General features: G+C 46.6%; 1 protein-coding gene across 1 annotated transcript in view; it reads left to right on the top strand.

Annotated features, from left to right (window-relative positions):
* Nucleotides 1–17774, top strand: part of LOC119379389 (protein slit) — a 480803-nt gene that overhangs the window by 258342 nt on the left and 204687 nt on the right. Inside the window, exon 5 of the mRNA XM_037648708.2 lies at nt 16994–17065. Coding sequence (XP_037504636.1) covers nt 16994–17065 — 72 coding nt within the window. The remainder of the gene's footprint in view (nt 1–16993; nt 17066–17774) is intronic.

The raw sequence follows: 17774 nt of genomic DNA, 5'->3' as shown, positions 1-17774 counted from the left end.
GCACCCACATGTTCGCGACAAAGTGTCATGGTTGCTCGATTGAAAACTATTGCGTGCACGCACGTAAATTGCGAAAAAGAATTGCAAAGTAGATGAATGACAACATGCCAAATTTATTATTCTCTTGTGTGAGATAAGGAAGGCATAAAAGCGTTTCGTGACTCCCTTTTTTCGCAATCTTATGTTTAACCGCGACAGTAGTATCTGCTGTGATCTCGAGGGGGCGCCCGGAAGCGTACGCTACTAAAGTCACTGTAACGGGAAAAGTACCGCGTTCCTTTTCTCTTCGCCGCCGCGCCCTTTCGGCGGCTTCGCCACATAAATGGTCCAGCTCGCTCGCCTGTCTCCCGGCCGCAGACGCACGGCGCTTTGGAGGGCGATTGTTTTTATAGGCTCAGGAAAGCGTACAGGAACATTACGACATCCCGTATCGTTTTGAGACTTCATCGAAAGCCTATCGAGGCATCGAAGAATGCCCAGGGAAGGCCCTCTTTGCCATTCCCAGCGGGAAAAAGGATGCCAAACGACGGGCTGTATGGCTGCACAGAACTAGGCGGGAAAAATTTGTTCCCACGACTGATATCCGCATTGTGAGGTAAGCGCTTCATTGAGAATTCGCGAATGTTTCGGGGAATGTTGGCGCCTACCCTGCACTAGTGCAGCTTGTTTCGCGTGGTTGTCGCAGGAGGTTCATGCACAATAACATTTTATTATGTTTGGCGTAAAATTGACGCCTTTGGGCTCACATATAATGATCAGCGCGCCATGAAAACTGACTGCTACAGATTGGCACTGCCTGACGTGACTGTATGACGAACACAAATAACAGATGGTAGCATGAAAATAATGGCTGATGCTCTCGCGGCCGGTTCGCTTGCTTGATATGCCCCGAAGTCGATATTGCGTGACGTGACTGTATGACGAACATAAATACCGTGCGGTAACATGAAAATAATGGTACGCATGTCATGTAAGGCATGATTTACATGCCATGCTCATGATGCGCTCGCGGCCGGTTCGCTTGTTTGGTATGCACCAAAATCGGTATTCCTTGACGTGACTCTATGACCAACATAAATACCGTGCGGTAACATGAAAATAATGGTACGCATGTCATGTAAGGCAGGATCTACATGCCATACTCATGATGCTCTCGCGGCCGGTTCGCTTGCTTGATATGCACCAAAATTGGTATTGCGTGACGTGACTGTAATGCGAACGTTAATAACAGGTGGTAACACGAAAATAATGGCACGCATGTCATGTATGGCATGATTTACATGCCATGCCCATGATGCTCTCGCGGCCGGTTAGCTTGTTTGATATGCACCAAAATCGGTATTGCGTGACGCGACTGTATGATCAACATAAATACCATCATGATTTTCACGTTACCACTTGTCATTCGAGTTCGTCATACAGTCACCTCACGCTATGCCAATTTGGGTGCATTTCAAGCTAGCAAACCACCCGCCATCGCAGCATGAGCGTGGCAAGTAAGTCATGCCGTACATGACATGGAAGTCATGATTTTCATGTTACCACCTATCACTAACGTTAGTCATATACAGAAATAGCTCGTCGTAAAAATATTGGTATATATATGTATTTTATTAAACGACCGCGAGCGCCCCAAAGCCATGTCATGTAAATCATGTTTTACATGGCATGTCTGTCATGATTTGCACGTTATAACCAGTCACTTATGTTCGTCATACACTCTTGTCACACCATACCAATTTTGTTGTGTATCAAGCTATCGAAGCAGTCGCGAGCTCACCATGAGCGTGGCATGTAAATCATGCCGTACATGACATGCATGTCATTATTTTCATGTTATCACCTTAATTTAAATTTTTCAGAGTCATGTTATGCCATACCAAATTTGGTGTACTTCCCATTAACGAAGCGGCCAGGACAGCACAAAGTCGGGGGCGGATAGATAGATAGATAGATAGATAGATAGATAGATAGATAGATAGATAGATAGATAGATAGATAGATAGATAGATAGATAGATAGATAGTCACAGAAATTCACTAAGAAATGCTTCGCATTTATTAAATGCAGGCAGCCGAGCGCGTAAATGCCGCGCAGTTCGCATTTCTTTATCGCGTTAGTACGCGTGCGTGCGCATGCAGGCAAGTGAAAATTGCCGCTATTTCTTTCCAAATCAGTAAGAGAACAACGGTATGCTTCATTCGGGGCTGCAAAAGCGCACTCAATGCGTAAAACATGCGTTACTGCACGTGAATCAACACCGCACCGCCGCAGCTTCGGCCGCGCTGGACCAAATATGGCGGCGCGCACGACGGTCGCGGTACTTTTCCCGTTCCAGTGACTTTATACGCTACTAGAGTGCCTCGATGCGCTCGTTCGCCTCCGCTCCGTTCAGGGTGGAGACAAGCGCGTCGTCTGCTACAGCGGTCGCCATTACTGATCCCAATCGTCAAGGCGCGCACTGCCGGCGCGCGGCATCGCAGCCTTTTGCTCTCGAGTAAAAACACTTTGTGCCGGATTAGCCCTCGCAAACGCAAAATCGTTCACGGAAGTCGCTAGTTAAAGGTTTCCAGGCATGCATCAGAACAAGTAATCGAATACTTTGCGCCTAAAGGTGTCGCAGAACACAGTGATACTCCCTGCCAGCGCGGCCGCTGGGCTGTGGCTGAGCGGCGCACAGCTGCTTTGGATCCCTGAGAGCTGCAGGCATCACTATTTACTTTTATACTTTGCGGGTATATATGTTCGTGCGGTGTCTTTTTGAAGGCACGACAGTTTAGCTTTATTCAGGAAAGTTAAAGATGCGGAATACTGTCTATTAGAAAGCAATAATTGAAAGGTATCATTCCCGGGACTGCCGAAACGAAAAGCGGTGCAATAATGCGCCTTACATAAAGGCGCAGAATGTATGCTTTCATGTACGTCTGAAATTATTCCAGCTCGAATTCTCGAAACGAGACACGCAGTATTGAGACGCGCAATGCAAATTGCGCGTCTTTCTTAAGCAATCTTTCTTAATTTGAGCGAGAAACGCACCTAGTGAAGCGAACGAATTAGCGAAATATAAAAATTTGAAGACAGCGCGCGCAGATTTGACGGCTACATTAGAGATATGGAGTGAAAATAAACTTAGATGGAATATACCGGAGCGCAACGTTTCCATCCCATTCATCATTACGGGCTCTCTCTGCACTTGATGTGCAGAGAGAGAATGTTGTCAACATAGCAAACGCACATTTTCAGAGTGCCATACACACAGCATTTCCCAACATCCATCACCAGTGATCAATTTGGTGACGTGAGAGTCCTAAGGTCTACTCGCTGTTCAGCTAAATCTTAAAGCGATTGGAATCCGCGCGCAGGTTCCGAGGCTGCTATTATATGTGACCGATTGCCGGATGTATGCGTCTTCGTGTCCTCTTATTGAATACCTATTTTAAAATATGGCTGTATTTCCCATTTCGAAAAAATACCAGCGAAATTGCAGTAAGCATCAGAATGTCGTTTATTAATCGCAGCGGAAACGACTATACTTATGTAATGTTTCAATGTTTTTCAGCGCTGTGAATGCCGCGTTGAAACTAATGACCGCGTACGGTAATGTACACAAGAAAGCGTTTGTTCAGAGAAAGCAATTCTGGCAAATTATTCCACCGGATAACGAAAAATAACATTCTCGATTTCTAGTTCCTGCTAGGAAAGAAATCACAACTCGTACCAAATACTTGCAGTTCACTATAGACGCGACAATATTGATTATCACACCTTCGTGCATAAAAAAAAAACAAAAGGAGATGCTCGCGACAATGAAAGCACGTTTTCCAAGCACACCCCGAAAACAGCGCCAAATTTATGCGAATGGTTCAAACGTGATAAAACCATATGGCATTACCAGTTCGCTCAACGTTCGATCGTGTTCAAGTGCGACAATGCGCGCTGAAGAGGCACCAACTCGCACTCAAAACCACGGCACACACATAACTTACAATAGTCTATTCTGTGACTGCGTTACTAGTAACATATACGCCGTTTCAGAAATCGTCCCAAAAGCACCCGACGTAGCAAAGGAAAGGTGATGGGCAACAGCAACAAAGCTTGCAATACTCACGCTGCACACACGAGAGGCATTCGTCGGCTGCCACTTGTCACGCTTTATCCTCACTGTCCATAAAAGTCTTCTTTTAGGGTCCCTTGGGAAAGAAAACATCTTCCAACCATTCCTAGAATGGTTCGTGCACTGTGGCACGCAACATCCAGTCATCCTGCGGGACTCGCGGCGGAGCAGACGGACGACAAGGCGGTAGGCGCAGCATGCACGTTTAACCAAAGCGCGGCGTGGGCTAAAACATTGCGGACGCGCGAGTCGACGCGGCGTCGACGCTTTCAAAGAATGACCGCACTCTAAGCGGGGGCGCGCGCATCGAGGCACTCTATACGCTACCTCGCGCTTTGCAAACTGCGTTCAGTCCACGAGGCGCATCTCTACGTTTCCTCTTGCTGTCGTGCAACGTTTAAGAAAAGCAGCAACGCCTCACATCGCTGCCTCGCAAGGAGAAGGGCCACCTCACACGACGACGATGTTGGCAATGCAGCAAGCTACCACTGAAACATCAAAACGAACGATCAAAATTAACGACAAAATACGGCCGCTGCCTCGCTCTCCGCGTGAGACGGGGCTGCAGTGGCGTAAATCGAGAAATATCACAGGGGGGTTCGCACATCAGGCCATGGCGGCCATTTTGTTTTTAAATATAAGCTTCGTAGTTTTATTTGCATAAGAATTAAACCATGCGTTGAAATAAAACTTTAAAAACGAGCATGGGGTCCCAGCTCGAGCAGTTGCATTGTTCTATTCAGTCTTCTTTGAAGCGGTCGAGCGGCTTTTGTGATTTTTATAGTCTGACACAGCTGAGGAGTACTGAACACGGGTACACAATAAAAAGTAATCAGTAGAGACCGGATTTTAGGCAAATGCCTATTTTGTTCCTTGCGCTCCTATCGTGCCATTTTGATATATGATCATGAATTAGAGGTTAAGAAGGGCTTTTATAGTGTTTTTATAGTGCCTATAAATGCCTGTTTTCAAAATTGGCACTTGTATTAACACTATATTAGCCTCATGTTGCGCTCCCGGGGCAGTTTGAGACCGTTATTGATGCTACCGCGCAACACTGACTGTTCGGAACTATGGGGTTCAACCTAGTCCTGTAATTCAACCAACTCCCGGAAACAACTGCTAGCAGCCGTGAAGTGGGACACGCACATTCGCCGCCGCAGAGACATGGTGTGCGCGGTTCGCGAATGCGAGACCGTGGAGCAGAAAGTGGTGTGGAGAGCAAAAAAAAAAAAGAAAGAAAAGTATGATGCGCACGCGGATTCTGTTTTTGTAAGTTGTAAGGTGTTCACTGCATCAGCGTAGCCAGAAATTTTTTTCGGAAGGGAGGGGAGGGGGGTTCGACCATACTCTATGTATATTCGTGAGTGCGCTTGTATGCATGCGTGCATATATACGAATTCGAAACTGAAAAGTTTCGGGGGGGGGGGGGGACTGTTCAACCCCATCCGCCCCTGGCTACGCCAGTGATTCACTGGCAGGGGAGAAATTCGCTCTACGCGATTCGATCCGGACAATAGGAGGAATCCCTCCCTTTTGGTGTTTTAGCGATCTGGCTATCTGCTCGTGCTCTGCCCTTCTCAGTCATGCCGAGACGACACCCAGGAGTGTGTTGATTCGACAGTGGAGTCTTGACTCACCGTGCAGAACACGGGAGAGACCGTGTTCTGCGAACCGTGCGGGACAAAGCACATTGCACGGCTAAGTTCAACTGTTTAACTCCTTTGTGCCATCTTAAGCAATAACATTTTTGTTTTCCTTTCGTAGCTAGAGCTCGCGCTCGTCTTCGTTTCAAATTATTTGCATTTATGTGAAAATTTATTGTGCCTATATTTACTATATTGGAAGCCTAAAACGTTGTTTTGCCTGCCTATTTCTGGCGCCTAAAACGAGCTTTTTTAGTGCCTAAAAATCCGGCCTCTAGTAATCAGCCTATAAAATAGTTGAATGCTCTATACTTAAAGGGACCGACAACTGGTCACAACGTGTGATTAGATCCTGGTAAAAATGAGAAGACAGTAAAATGGAGCGACAGATTCCAGCATCGTTTTCGTGTTTTCAGTAGGATTAATATTTTCACATCGTGTTTAAAAGTAACAAAAACCAGTATGTCGCGCAGCCTAGCGGAAGAGCCTTGAAGCTGGATTATGGAGTCGATCACATTTTGCTGTACGTATAGTCACGTTGTCTCATGCTGTCAAGCGCGCCATAATAAGTCATGAAAATGAGAGTAGTTATATATATATTATTATTATCTATCCCCGCTCTATTTTGTGCTGCTCACGACGTAATTCGTGAATAAAATGAGTTGGATGCGTGTGTTGTGGATCTTCCCGCTGACGCTTTTCGTTCGTCACTACAAGATGTGTGCTTTTCGTGAATGCGCACGCACTGCTGTGCGATTGTGTTTGACTTTTGTGGACTGTACAACGGTGTGATTTTTTTCACCCCCCCCCCCCCCCCTTATAATAATGCCCACTTGGGCAATGTAGGTCGTACTAATAAATAAATAAATAAATAAATAAATAAATAAATAAATAAATAAATAAATAAATAAATAAAAAGGAGTTGCACGGTGAGAAGCGGCGCTGCCTTCGCGGTAACCAGTGGAACATGTCGAGCCGCGGCGCATGCGCGCGGAGTGCACGCATGCGCAGCAAACCGCTGCGCTCGAACACGAACCGCTCTCGCGCTCACTCTTTGCAACATGGGTTGTCATTTGTGTTTACGACTTCATATTCGTCGCCGATAGAAAAATTCTGATTACAAATGTTTCACGGCCTTTTCCACGTTTTAGTTTCGTGATTTAATACTCTCACCGGTAAGGTTTCCGTTGCGCTAAAGAAAATAGGCATCACAAAAATTGGTTGTCGGTCCCTTTAACTGTCAAGTAATTCAAATATATGAAGTTCGAAAGCTAAATCTCAAGGGGGGATATTTTTCCTGAAATAAATTCTGTTGCGAGTGTAGCGAGTGTCGTGTCCTTTCTGGTTTTTTTTGTCCCCGTCGAAAGTGCGCTACCTAACCATATAGGCATAATGATCAGTCACCAACTAGCCCAGCTCTTAACCTTATTGAATGCCGGATATCGTCATGCTCACTTCCGGTTGACAAGCGATTTTTTTCTGGTTTTCCAGAAACCTGCGACGCGACAAGCGACGGCGATGGATGGCCCTCCGCGACAGCAAATCATGTCGCTCGTCGCCGTCGTCGGTTGGGCCTTAATGAGTGGCTGTCGAAAAAAAAAATAATAATTGGGGCAGCTGCGCACCACCCACGAAACCTCTATAAAACGTTTTATAGAGGTTTACAGAGGTTTTAAACATTTTAAGGACGTTTTATAGAGGTTTTCTGTTTCACGGGTAGTGGTGCGAAGACTGAGGAAACAGCCGAGCTGGTGGCCTTCCCTGGCATGTCTGCCACTCGCCTCCGCTAGGCTATGCTACGCCCTCCCTCCTCCTCACCCTCACATCATTGCTCGTCACCCTCACTTCTGTTTCCCACCCTTTGCTGTACTCTACTATATATGGTATGCCTTGCTTTACCCTCTCCCCTCCTCCTCACATACCTTTCGAACATTGCTATGTTTACCCTCTCGCCTCCTCCTTTCCCGCCTCCTCACCTTCACTTGCCTTTAGCACCCCTTGATATACTGCGTACTATACATGGTCATACTTTACCCTCTCTCTCCTCTCATCCCTCCTCCTCACGCTCACTTACCTTTCCACGCCCTTGCTATGGTATATTGTACGTGGCTATGCTATGCTTCACCCTATCCCCCTCCTCCTTTCCATCCGTCTCACATCTCTCCTCTTCACTCTCACTTGTTTCCCGCCCCTTGCTATGTTATAGAGTACATGGCTAAGCCATGCCCTTTCCCCTCCTCCTCACCTCACCCTCACTTCGCTTTTCCACCCCCTTGCTATGCTTCAGTATGCATTTACTCTCCTCCACCTCTCCTACCGTTGCACTGCATAGCTATACTCGGCTTTCCTCCTCTCTTAGCTTCGCTCCCAGCTTTGTGCGGTCGACAAACGGCGCTACTCCAAGCTTAAACAGCTGCGCTGTTAAAGCACCAGCAGCGTTCGAGGATCATTGGCAAACATTTCGCCAAAACAGGGCAATGCGCCGGAATGTGTAACGAGGTAAATGTGTAATTGGAGGAAGTAACTCGAAAGACTATGTTGGTAGTATTTTCTTCTAACTGTCCTGTCCGATAGTTTTACGACATGAGCTTAGGCCAGCTCTCCGAAATCGCAGGACTACTTGACAGTGGCGAAAATGTGCAAAGTACCACGAAAAGGACCAGCAAACATAATGTTCACAGATACATCGGCATAACAAAGTTGAAATGTTAAATATCAGGAAGAAATAAAAAAGTCTACCAGATAGGCGCGACTGCGAGGAAGCAGTCTGTAGGTCAAGCACCAAAGGTAGACATTAAAAACGAAAAGTTTAATTAATATTCAAAGCGCCGAGCCGTACGAATGCATGCTCGAACCGCCCCAAATCTCTATATATATCCTCGGTCACTCGGGCCGAAGGTGTATCTTGTATCTTAAAATACACGATACTTCATAAGATATGTCAGAAATAGAACAGAGATACGGATTTCCGATGTGTCCGAAATATGCGCTTTTTTCAAATAGCGAGCCACAGACACATTGCATATTTAGAGAGGTTAACGAGTGCCAGACACATAATGCGTTCTCCCGATTTATTCTCCAGTCATATAAATACGCAGGCTCACTCACCCTCGGGCAGCATCGCATTTGTTCTGCGGATAGTTTTCTATGTAACTGCTGGAGCACTATTGCGCTTATTGGTACACGCGCTGGGAGCAAGATCGCCCGTGATACTCACACTCGACAATTCCACAAAAACGTGTAAAAAGTGCTCGTTGGGCTAGTGCCACATCAGCATTTCTGGAAGTCTGAAGCAGACTTTCAGCCAAAGTAGGAGCGTGACGAACTCAATGCACTCAGTTTCTCGGAACTGTTTGCGAATGGTGCGCCCTCCGTATAAGTGAATAGAGGTCACGCATTTGCGCGGCGACGGTATACCGGCGATAGCGGCGGCGTGTGAGCTTTGCGGAGCAAATACTCTGCGTGGTGGGATGAATCCTGGACTTTTTGTCTTTCCATTTTCACTCTCGTGTAACACGATAGCGATAGGAATGTCACCAGCCATCGCTGGGCACGCGCAACCATCGTTGTGACTCTTTCGAGGCTACAGTGACAGATGAGGCCGTGCCGACACGTGTGGGAAGTGGAGCCTCGTGGAATCACGCGGCACATTTTTGGCGAGGTGTGTCAGCACCCGCTTCCCCGTTCTTTCAAAACGGGTGACAGAAGAATGGCGTCGAATCTTCCTGTGAGAAGGCCCGGTAATTAATGCCCTCGTGTCTCCCATCCTCACCGACACCCCCCCCCCCTCCCATCTAATAAAGTCTGATGTATTTGCTGTGAGAAGTGGTAGAATACCGCGTGACTTCCTGGCCGTACATGTGGAACAAGTTATATACAAGCAAGCAGCAAAGAGACCGTAATAGTGAAACGCAGTAATATTTCAATAAGCAAGTGAAAAGCTTCCGCCTTATGCGAAGTAAGAATCGGTCATCAGAGAGAGAAAATCGCAGCTATGTGTAGTTTCGCCATGTTCAGAAAAAAATCGATGTAGGCACTGTGTTTCTACCTATACACTCGTTCTTTCAGCGAAGATATTCCAAAACGACTTCTCTTTGGGCGAGTCGGCGCTTACATTGCTTAGGTACACTTGATTGTGGCGCAGTATGCATATTGTGGAAAAGGGTCGTAGAGAGGAGAGGAAAGTGAAGCTTCATTTCCTTCTCTGCGACCCTTTTCCACGATATGTATATTGCGCTACAATCAAGTGTACCTAAGCAACTTCAGCGAAGACCTTTTCTAGTTATCGAAAATAGGGCATTCCAGTCCAATGGATACATTTCGCAGAATAAAATTAGCGGCAATAAAAACGTTGCTGTGGAGTTATTAGTAGCTTAGTTATATAACATTCGATTATTAACTTTTTTTTGTCATCAACGTTAGTTGGTTAATGCTAATTCGACGTTCCTAGATAATACCCCCCTCACGAGAAAACTGCTTTAAATGAATTAAAAGCCTTTATATGAATGCGTTCAGTGCAACACCGTCATGAGGGTGCGTAACCAGCCCACGCCTTAAAGTTTAAGGGAGTTTCGTCAGCGGACAAAATGGCGCTCCGCTAGCGATAAGACAATCAGCCGGCAGCGAACGCTGTGTGATGAGAGTAGCATAGAATGAAGCGCTAGAAGTAACACCAGCCATGTATTTTGTGCCAGGAAATTGGTGCTTGTCTAAACGGCTGTCGCAGAGGTAAACTTGAAGGAAACCTGAAAGTCTGAATCTTTACAATAATTTAGGGCAAGGCGGGGAACACAGTTTTGTTTTATTCTTTATTTCGTCGAGAAGTGCCGGTAGTTGTCCATTTCTTTTGTTGAAAAACTCGGCGATTGTTCGAGCAGGAAAAAAATGCGCGGTGATTGTCAGTAAGCACATGACTCACCAAAAAGGGCTGAAATTTTTGGAGCCGTACATGAGTATTAGTACATCAACGTAATTATTTGTGTTGTTGCTCTGTACTGCTAGCGGCCATCTGCCAGAAGTTTAATTCTGTAAGTGCCGTTTGCTAAAGGGCGATTTTTTTTTTAATGGGGACGTTTTGAAAGGGACAAAGCAGGCGTTAAATCGTCATAAAAGCTTTCATACTGAGCAAATCATTTATTTACTCGCGTTATAGATTATTTTTTCTTGTTTAAAAGAATGCACACGTGCAAGAGAAAGTTATCTAGAGATTCTTGGGATGAAAGCGTCATGAAGGATGCCCTACACGGACAATTGTAGCAACTGTTCATCCTAATTAATGTTGTAGCCTAAGTAGAGCACTGCACGGGCCGGATTTTACGGCCCGGGCCCTGCCCGGGCCCGCTTTATGAAGCCCGAGCCCAGCCCGGGCCCGTGGTTCCAAGCGCGGGCCCGGCCCGGGCCCGGGCGTATATGACCGAACCCAGCCCGAGCCCGGCCCGGGCCCGGGCGTTCATTACTAAACTAATCCAGGGCGCGCTTGTTCATGACCAGGCCCGACCCGGGCCCGCTAGGGGATATTAGTTGTTGATGATGATTATTAATGATGCCGTGCGCTTTGTAGCGGGCGATCGGATGGAAAATCTGGTGTGTACATGCATCGAAATGTTGCTTTGCCCGCGGTGGTAGCTCAGCGGTTAAGCTGTTTCGCTGTTAAGTCCTAGGACGCGGGTGCGATTCCCGCGGCCACGGCGGCCGCAGTTTGATGGGGGCGTAATGCAAGAACACCCGTGTATATACTTATCTTTAGGTGCACGTTAGAAACTCGAGGTGGTCGAAATTGATCCGGTGCCACTACGGCGTGCCTCGTAATCATATCGTGTTTTCGGCGAAATGTACCGTATGTGTGAACCTCGAATAAAAGACAGAAATCTTTTTTCTCCTATGGGAACAACCGTGATCTGGCCCATTGCTAGTGCTGTTTATATATATATATATATATATATATATATATATATATATATATATATATATATATATATATATATATATATATATGATCTGGCGTGTTTATAAGGAAAGCAACCACGATGTACTTGTTACTTTGACAAAGTCTGGTCCAGCAGACGAAACGTTAGTGAAAATATACAGTGCCAATCTATATCTATACTGGTGAAAAAATAGCACTTCAACTGTTTTTCTATTTTTATTGCTAAGCTTTACTAAGAGCCAGCTCTTTGCACGTGTCACTTCAGCTTGGCACAGTATACCTTAGACCATGCAATGCAATAACGTTCGCGTGTGCTCGAAGGCCCGACTTACGCCTTTTAATGAGCGGGTCCGAGTCCGGCCCGGCCCGCAGCCTCAAGCCCGGGCCCGGCCCGGGCTTTCGGGTCGGCCCGGGCCCGTGCAGTGCTCTAGCCTAAAGGGAGATTTTAAAATCATCCGCCCGATTCCACCTGAGAGGATATGTGCCCACAATCCTTGGCGCATCATCATCATTACTCTATCGGCGCTGCTGCGAGGTTGTTCGGTGTCACCGTGGTTGTTCTCCAGAGAGGCGTCAGCAAACGGCGCTTCACGAATGCGTGTTGGAATCATGATGGCGAGTTTTATCTGACGAACAAGACAAGCAGCCCATCGAGCTCAAAGCAAGTGAGGCGTGCTCCAAGCAGTTTTGTGGGGCCAGGCTCTCTTTAGATTTAGTGAAACGGAACGCAAAGGGGGGGGGGGGGGGGGGTCACCGAGTGTCTGCTTCTGCGAGAGCTCAACTGCTTAGTTTTTAAAGACGATAGTCTTTCTTGGGGAACTTAAACGCAGAAATTTTGGTCTGTCTTTCTGTCTGTCTGTCTTTCTGTTTGTCGGCACGTCCCTCGATTCAGCCACTCGGCCAAAGTTGAACCACTTGCCCAAGGGCCAGCCGTCTTGAACTGGTGTGGCTGTTCATACTTGTGAACGTTGTCGATCAAAAAGTAAATATCATGCATATCTGAGGTGCAACATCACTAGGTAAGTATTCGATGGCGTGTTCCTTTAATAGAAAATGCATACATACGTAATTTTAAGGACCCTAGTTTCTTAAGCTGCGCTGAAAGTGCATAAGAATGGAAGCTTGAGCGAGTTGGTATGCGTTCATCTTTGTTGAAACAGCGCTCACTAGACGACGACGAAGTAAAAGAAGGCACAGCACAGGCGCTGCCTGTCCTGTGCCTTCTTTTACTTCGTTGTCGTCTAGTGAGCGCTGTTTCAACAAAGCTGAAAATGCGACTGCGCTGAAATTTGCCTTCCTCCGTGCCCTTCGCACGAGCTCATTGTTGTGTTTCGGTTTCGGTTCTGTATTGCACTGTACGAATGCCATGGGTTGGTGTTGAAAAACTTTAGTTTCGAGAAGGCCAAGAAGGTAAAAAAAAATATTTAAAAAATGAAAAAGCAGCGTTGTGGGCGGCCTTCAGGCTGCCGGTTGTGGGCGCCGCTCTGGCGTTCCTGTTTTACCCAGGCGACGTGTAAATAAAAGAGTGTGTGGAGAGTACTCGTTGTGTGCGGACGTTTCTCTGCTTCAGCGCTTCGCGCCAAACCGCGTTTTCGGGCTGGCTGGCGTCCCCGCCGGTCGCGTTGGTCACCGCCGGTCTTCGCCTGCTGCTGCGCCGGGACTACCAGCACGCAACACAGCACTCATGTTTCCCGACGTATTGCCAGATGGCGTCCATATCTCACACAGCGCCTCTTCTATCGTCTTTACACGACATTTGCAGCGAAGCACGCAGATACGCGGCCAATTTTTTACACACTGTCTCGCCTTGCCCCACACTGTGTCTCGTTTTGCCCCGAATGAGACATCTGCGCCATTTTCTGGAACTCTTCTAGAACGAGGCCACATCATCTACGTGCCCCACATGCACCCAAAAGAAAGTTACTCTTGTTTGTTTTATGGTACCGAATGAATTTTTTTTAGATATTCACGTTTTGGAGATTGTCGCAGTGTGCGCTGCCTTATCGTACTCCGTTCGTCAAAATGTATTGTTTCTGCGTGCGTTTTTAAAGGTACGCTCTTTGGTATATTTTAAGCGATTACGTTTGTTTTTATTTCACCTGTGTTTGCTGTTCTTTCGCATGCGCCGGCGGCAAAAGAAGAAAACGTCGAAACAGCGAGGGGTCATTTTCATCCTTGAGTTGCAAGCTGCATGCAGCCCAAGTTTATACGGGATAACTGAATGAAGGCGCGAAGCATACAGACGGAAGGAATCCTTTTTAGAGTATAAGTGATTACTCTTTGTCTGTATGCATTGGTGTATGCCTGCGAAGATATTATTTCCGTAGTTGCTTCCATCGTTTAAATGATATATCGTTTCTTCGTGTTAATCAGTGTACGTGAAACAAGAAAAGTTGCTTCCGAAAGAGCGCGTTGAAAGGTTCCTCTCTTTACATGCTTGAAATTGGGACTGTGCTTACTCTGCTTCACTTGCTTAGATCAGTGGAGCCTTCTTGTGAGCTCAGCTGACCGGTGCGTTGCTTCATTCTTTCTTGGACGCACTCGGTGCTTGGCCTTTTCTGTCTTAGAGATGTTTAGTTGCCCCGGCGGCATGCATGGTGGTTCGTATTCAATGTAGCTTGATGTTCAGATCTTTCTCACACAGGAAGGGGAGCTAATAACCGCGTGGCCTGACAGAGGCTCTGACTCCTTCGGCATGCATCTACGTGATTTGCAATACAAGTAAAAAAAATACAGGTTGTACGTTGTGTAAACACTGCGTGAATATACTGTTCTATACGTGAAAAATTATTCTTATGCACTTTTAAATTGCACCATAAATTAAAACATGCATATGCCTTGTATATGAAAGTGTTATTGCAACGACATTTTATTCACAATAGATCTGAGATTGTTAGAGACAGATTTTACAGCTCGTTTAAAATAGGGCACATAAAATGAATTTCGAGGTATTTGATAGTCTAGATCTTGACGACCGGTACGCGTGAATGGTTCCGATTTGATTTCTTAGTAGTTGTCGAGGGGGAGATGTGGTTAGGCTGACAGCATAGAGATTGGGTTTTTTATATGTAGGAGTGTATATATATATATATATATATATATATATATATATATATATATATATATATATATATATATATATATATATATATATGCCATATTTATCAGAAATCTGCTTCATTTTTAAAAGTAGCTTCTCAGTGTAACTCCTACAAGAAATGCAGATGACCTTGGCAGCAAGCGACGGTTGTCAGCCTGATTCGCGCTGCACGACTGCTACCCTGGACGGGGAGACAAAGATGACAAGGAAGAACACTGACAGGAGCGTATAGCGCTTGCACGGCCTCTGTGCAATTCTTTCTTCCGAAAATGGTCGGCCGGTCGTCCAAGTGGGTTATTACCTCTGTAAACTGTATTGGGGCCACTGTCACAGGACATGATATATTATTTCATAGAAGGAAGGAGGAAGGAAGGAAGAAACAAGCGGAAAGACAGGGCGGTTAGCCAGTTCTTAGACCGGCTGGCTACCCTGTGCTGGGGGAAGGGGTACGGGGGATAAAAGATGATAGAAGAGAAGTGTTACAAAAAAAGGAGAGCAAGAAAAGGAAAAAGGAAAAGAGAGGGGAAAAAAGGAAACGACAATATGTCACTACTTAGAGTCTGTCTCTAAGACCAGTTGTCCGCAAGAAGCGCAATAATGCTTTTAAAGCCTTCTGTGCTGACGATGGACTCGGCCAGGGTCCCAAAACCCTTAGTTCCGACAAAGGGCGATTGTCAAGTTTATCTAGCGCATTGGAAAGTTCTTGTCTTGGCGCACTGAAACGGGGACACTCACACAGAAGATGGGAGATCGTTTCTTCGCAGCTGCAGTAATTGCATGTGGAGTTGTTGGCCATCCCAATCAGACAGGAGTAGGCATTCGTGAAGGCCACGCCAAGCCACAGGCGGCACAGAAGCGTCTCCTCAGCTCGCGATATTCCTGACGGAAGACGGAGCTGGAGATTGGGATCCAAGCTGTGTAGACGAGCGTTGGTGAATTCAGCCGAGTTCCACTGGGCAAGTGTGAGTTCACGTGCCAGCGAACGAAGTCTTGTAGCTGCGTCGGTTCTGGAGAACGGTATATCTGCGTAGTGGTCACTGTCATGTGCATATCGGGCGGCCTCATCCGCACGGTCGTTACCGTATATACCAAAATGACCCGGTATCCACTGATACGCTATGTTGTGTTGTTTCTCGACTGCATGGTGGTGGAGGAGCCTTATAGCAGCGACTAACTGCTCATTAGGTCCATAACGAAATGGCGACATAAGACATTGAAAAGCTGCCTTGGAGTCGGAGAAGATGGACCAAGCTTGCGAAGGTTCATAGAAGTCACATTTCATAGAAGTCACAGTGGCAAGATAGCGGTGTTGGCCATCCTTATGGGAAACGCATCGACATTGTAAACGCGACGTCCAAGCCTGCACAGAAGGGTCATGCACAGAAGGGTTAAGCCTTCATAGAAATGGAAGGCTTAAGGTAGAGTGGAGACACTATAATCTGGGCATGCACGGAATGTTTCATGTTGATGTGGCGAATTGGCGTGCAAGTATGCGTGGTCTGTAAAATGACATTGATATCTTGTCAAAATGGGCAGCTTAATTCATGCCCGAGAGTGTGCCACAGTGGCTTGGTAGCCACCGGAAGATTACTTAGCGGGGTCAGGTGGTTCACGATCTTTGTGGTTCAGAACACCAGCTGTCCACTGCCGGCGCAAGGCTGGCAGCAAACACTGCAGGGCCGCTTTCGAGTCACAGAGAACTCGTGTTGTGTCCTTCTACGTCCGCGTTCTTTTCTGACGCCTAATATTTGACCATTCACGTTTTCTTTTGTAATTATTAAAAGCCTTACCTGCGCGAAGTTGCGAGTTCTGCTGCTGTCTGTCTTAGGAATTGTGAACTTGATCATTTTGCATGGGTGCCGCAGAACCGTTTGGCAGTGCAGAACAGTCAGCGAATATGTGCGTACGCTTCGTCTCGTTGCGTTTCCTCGTGCACAGTGAGCTACATTAGAGGAAAAGATGTGTTTTTCTGGACGCCAGGTATTGATGTCGACTGAATGAGACACTAAGGAGGCCTCACGGCAGGCTTGAAGGAGTTGAAGCGTTAAGGACAAATTTAATGCACCTTCTCGCCACTACCTAGCTTCCTTACCTGCCGACAGGCCATGTGAATGCTGTCTGCGCACTAGCTCGAAATTCTTGAGTGCTTGGTGAAATGATTCGAGGGCGTGGTCGAGATTAAAAAGTATATCCTGTTCTCTTTGCAGGGACCTCAGCCATAACAAGCTTGCTGCACTAGGAGACAAGATGCTCCGGGCTGCCATGCTACTCAAGAACCTGTAAGTATCGCATATGCCGACTGCTCACAATGAAGTACCGTTGCCGCAGAGTTAACATACGAGCCATCGAACCTTGAGTGAAATCAGCGTCGAATAGGACACTGAAGTTTTAAATGCAAACGTCTTTGACAGAGATCTGTCTGGCTGTATTCTAGATGCTGAGCTGGCACCAGCCGCAGTTTGAGATAGACCCGATGTTTTGACGCCCTTTCGCTCCCTTTCTCAGGGGTTGGCTGCATCGGTCGTGGAAGTGGCGTTGTTTTTTCTCACCTCGGTTCCTCCTTTCCATCGCGTCTCGAAGGGCGCGTGCGCGTACATTGGGCAACAGATGAACCGCTCGTTCGGGCCGTGAAACCATTAGGAAGGACCCGAAAGGGTGTCAAAACGGGTCTGTCTGAAATGGCGGCGGCTGGTGCGAGTTCCGCATCTTGGACACTGTAAATGCTGACAAGGTTACGAGGGCTCTCTCCACAAGGTATGATCCCGCGGAAAATCGGCAGGAGAAAACGGAGTAGATTTGATCATAGACGTACGTTTAAGGAGCTTGTGACACTATGCAAAATGTCATGAAATTTAATCTGTTCAGGCGAGTTAGAAAAACGCCATTATTATATTAATACAGAAGAAGAGAAACCTAAAAGAATTGAACAACTATAGACCGATCACCTTACTTTCAGTATTATGCAGAATATTCACGCAGCTACTTTGA

Source organism: Rhipicephalus sanguineus, chromosome 1 (genome assembly GCF_013339695.2).
Source record: "Rhipicephalus sanguineus isolate Rsan-2018 chromosome 1, BIME_Rsan_1.4, whole genome shotgun sequence".
Taxonomy (NCBI): Eukaryota; Metazoa; Arthropoda; class Arachnida; order Ixodida; family Ixodidae; genus Rhipicephalus; species Rhipicephalus sanguineus.
Note: the sequence above shows the minus strand (reverse complement) of the source record. Positions and strands in the feature narration are given on the sequence as shown.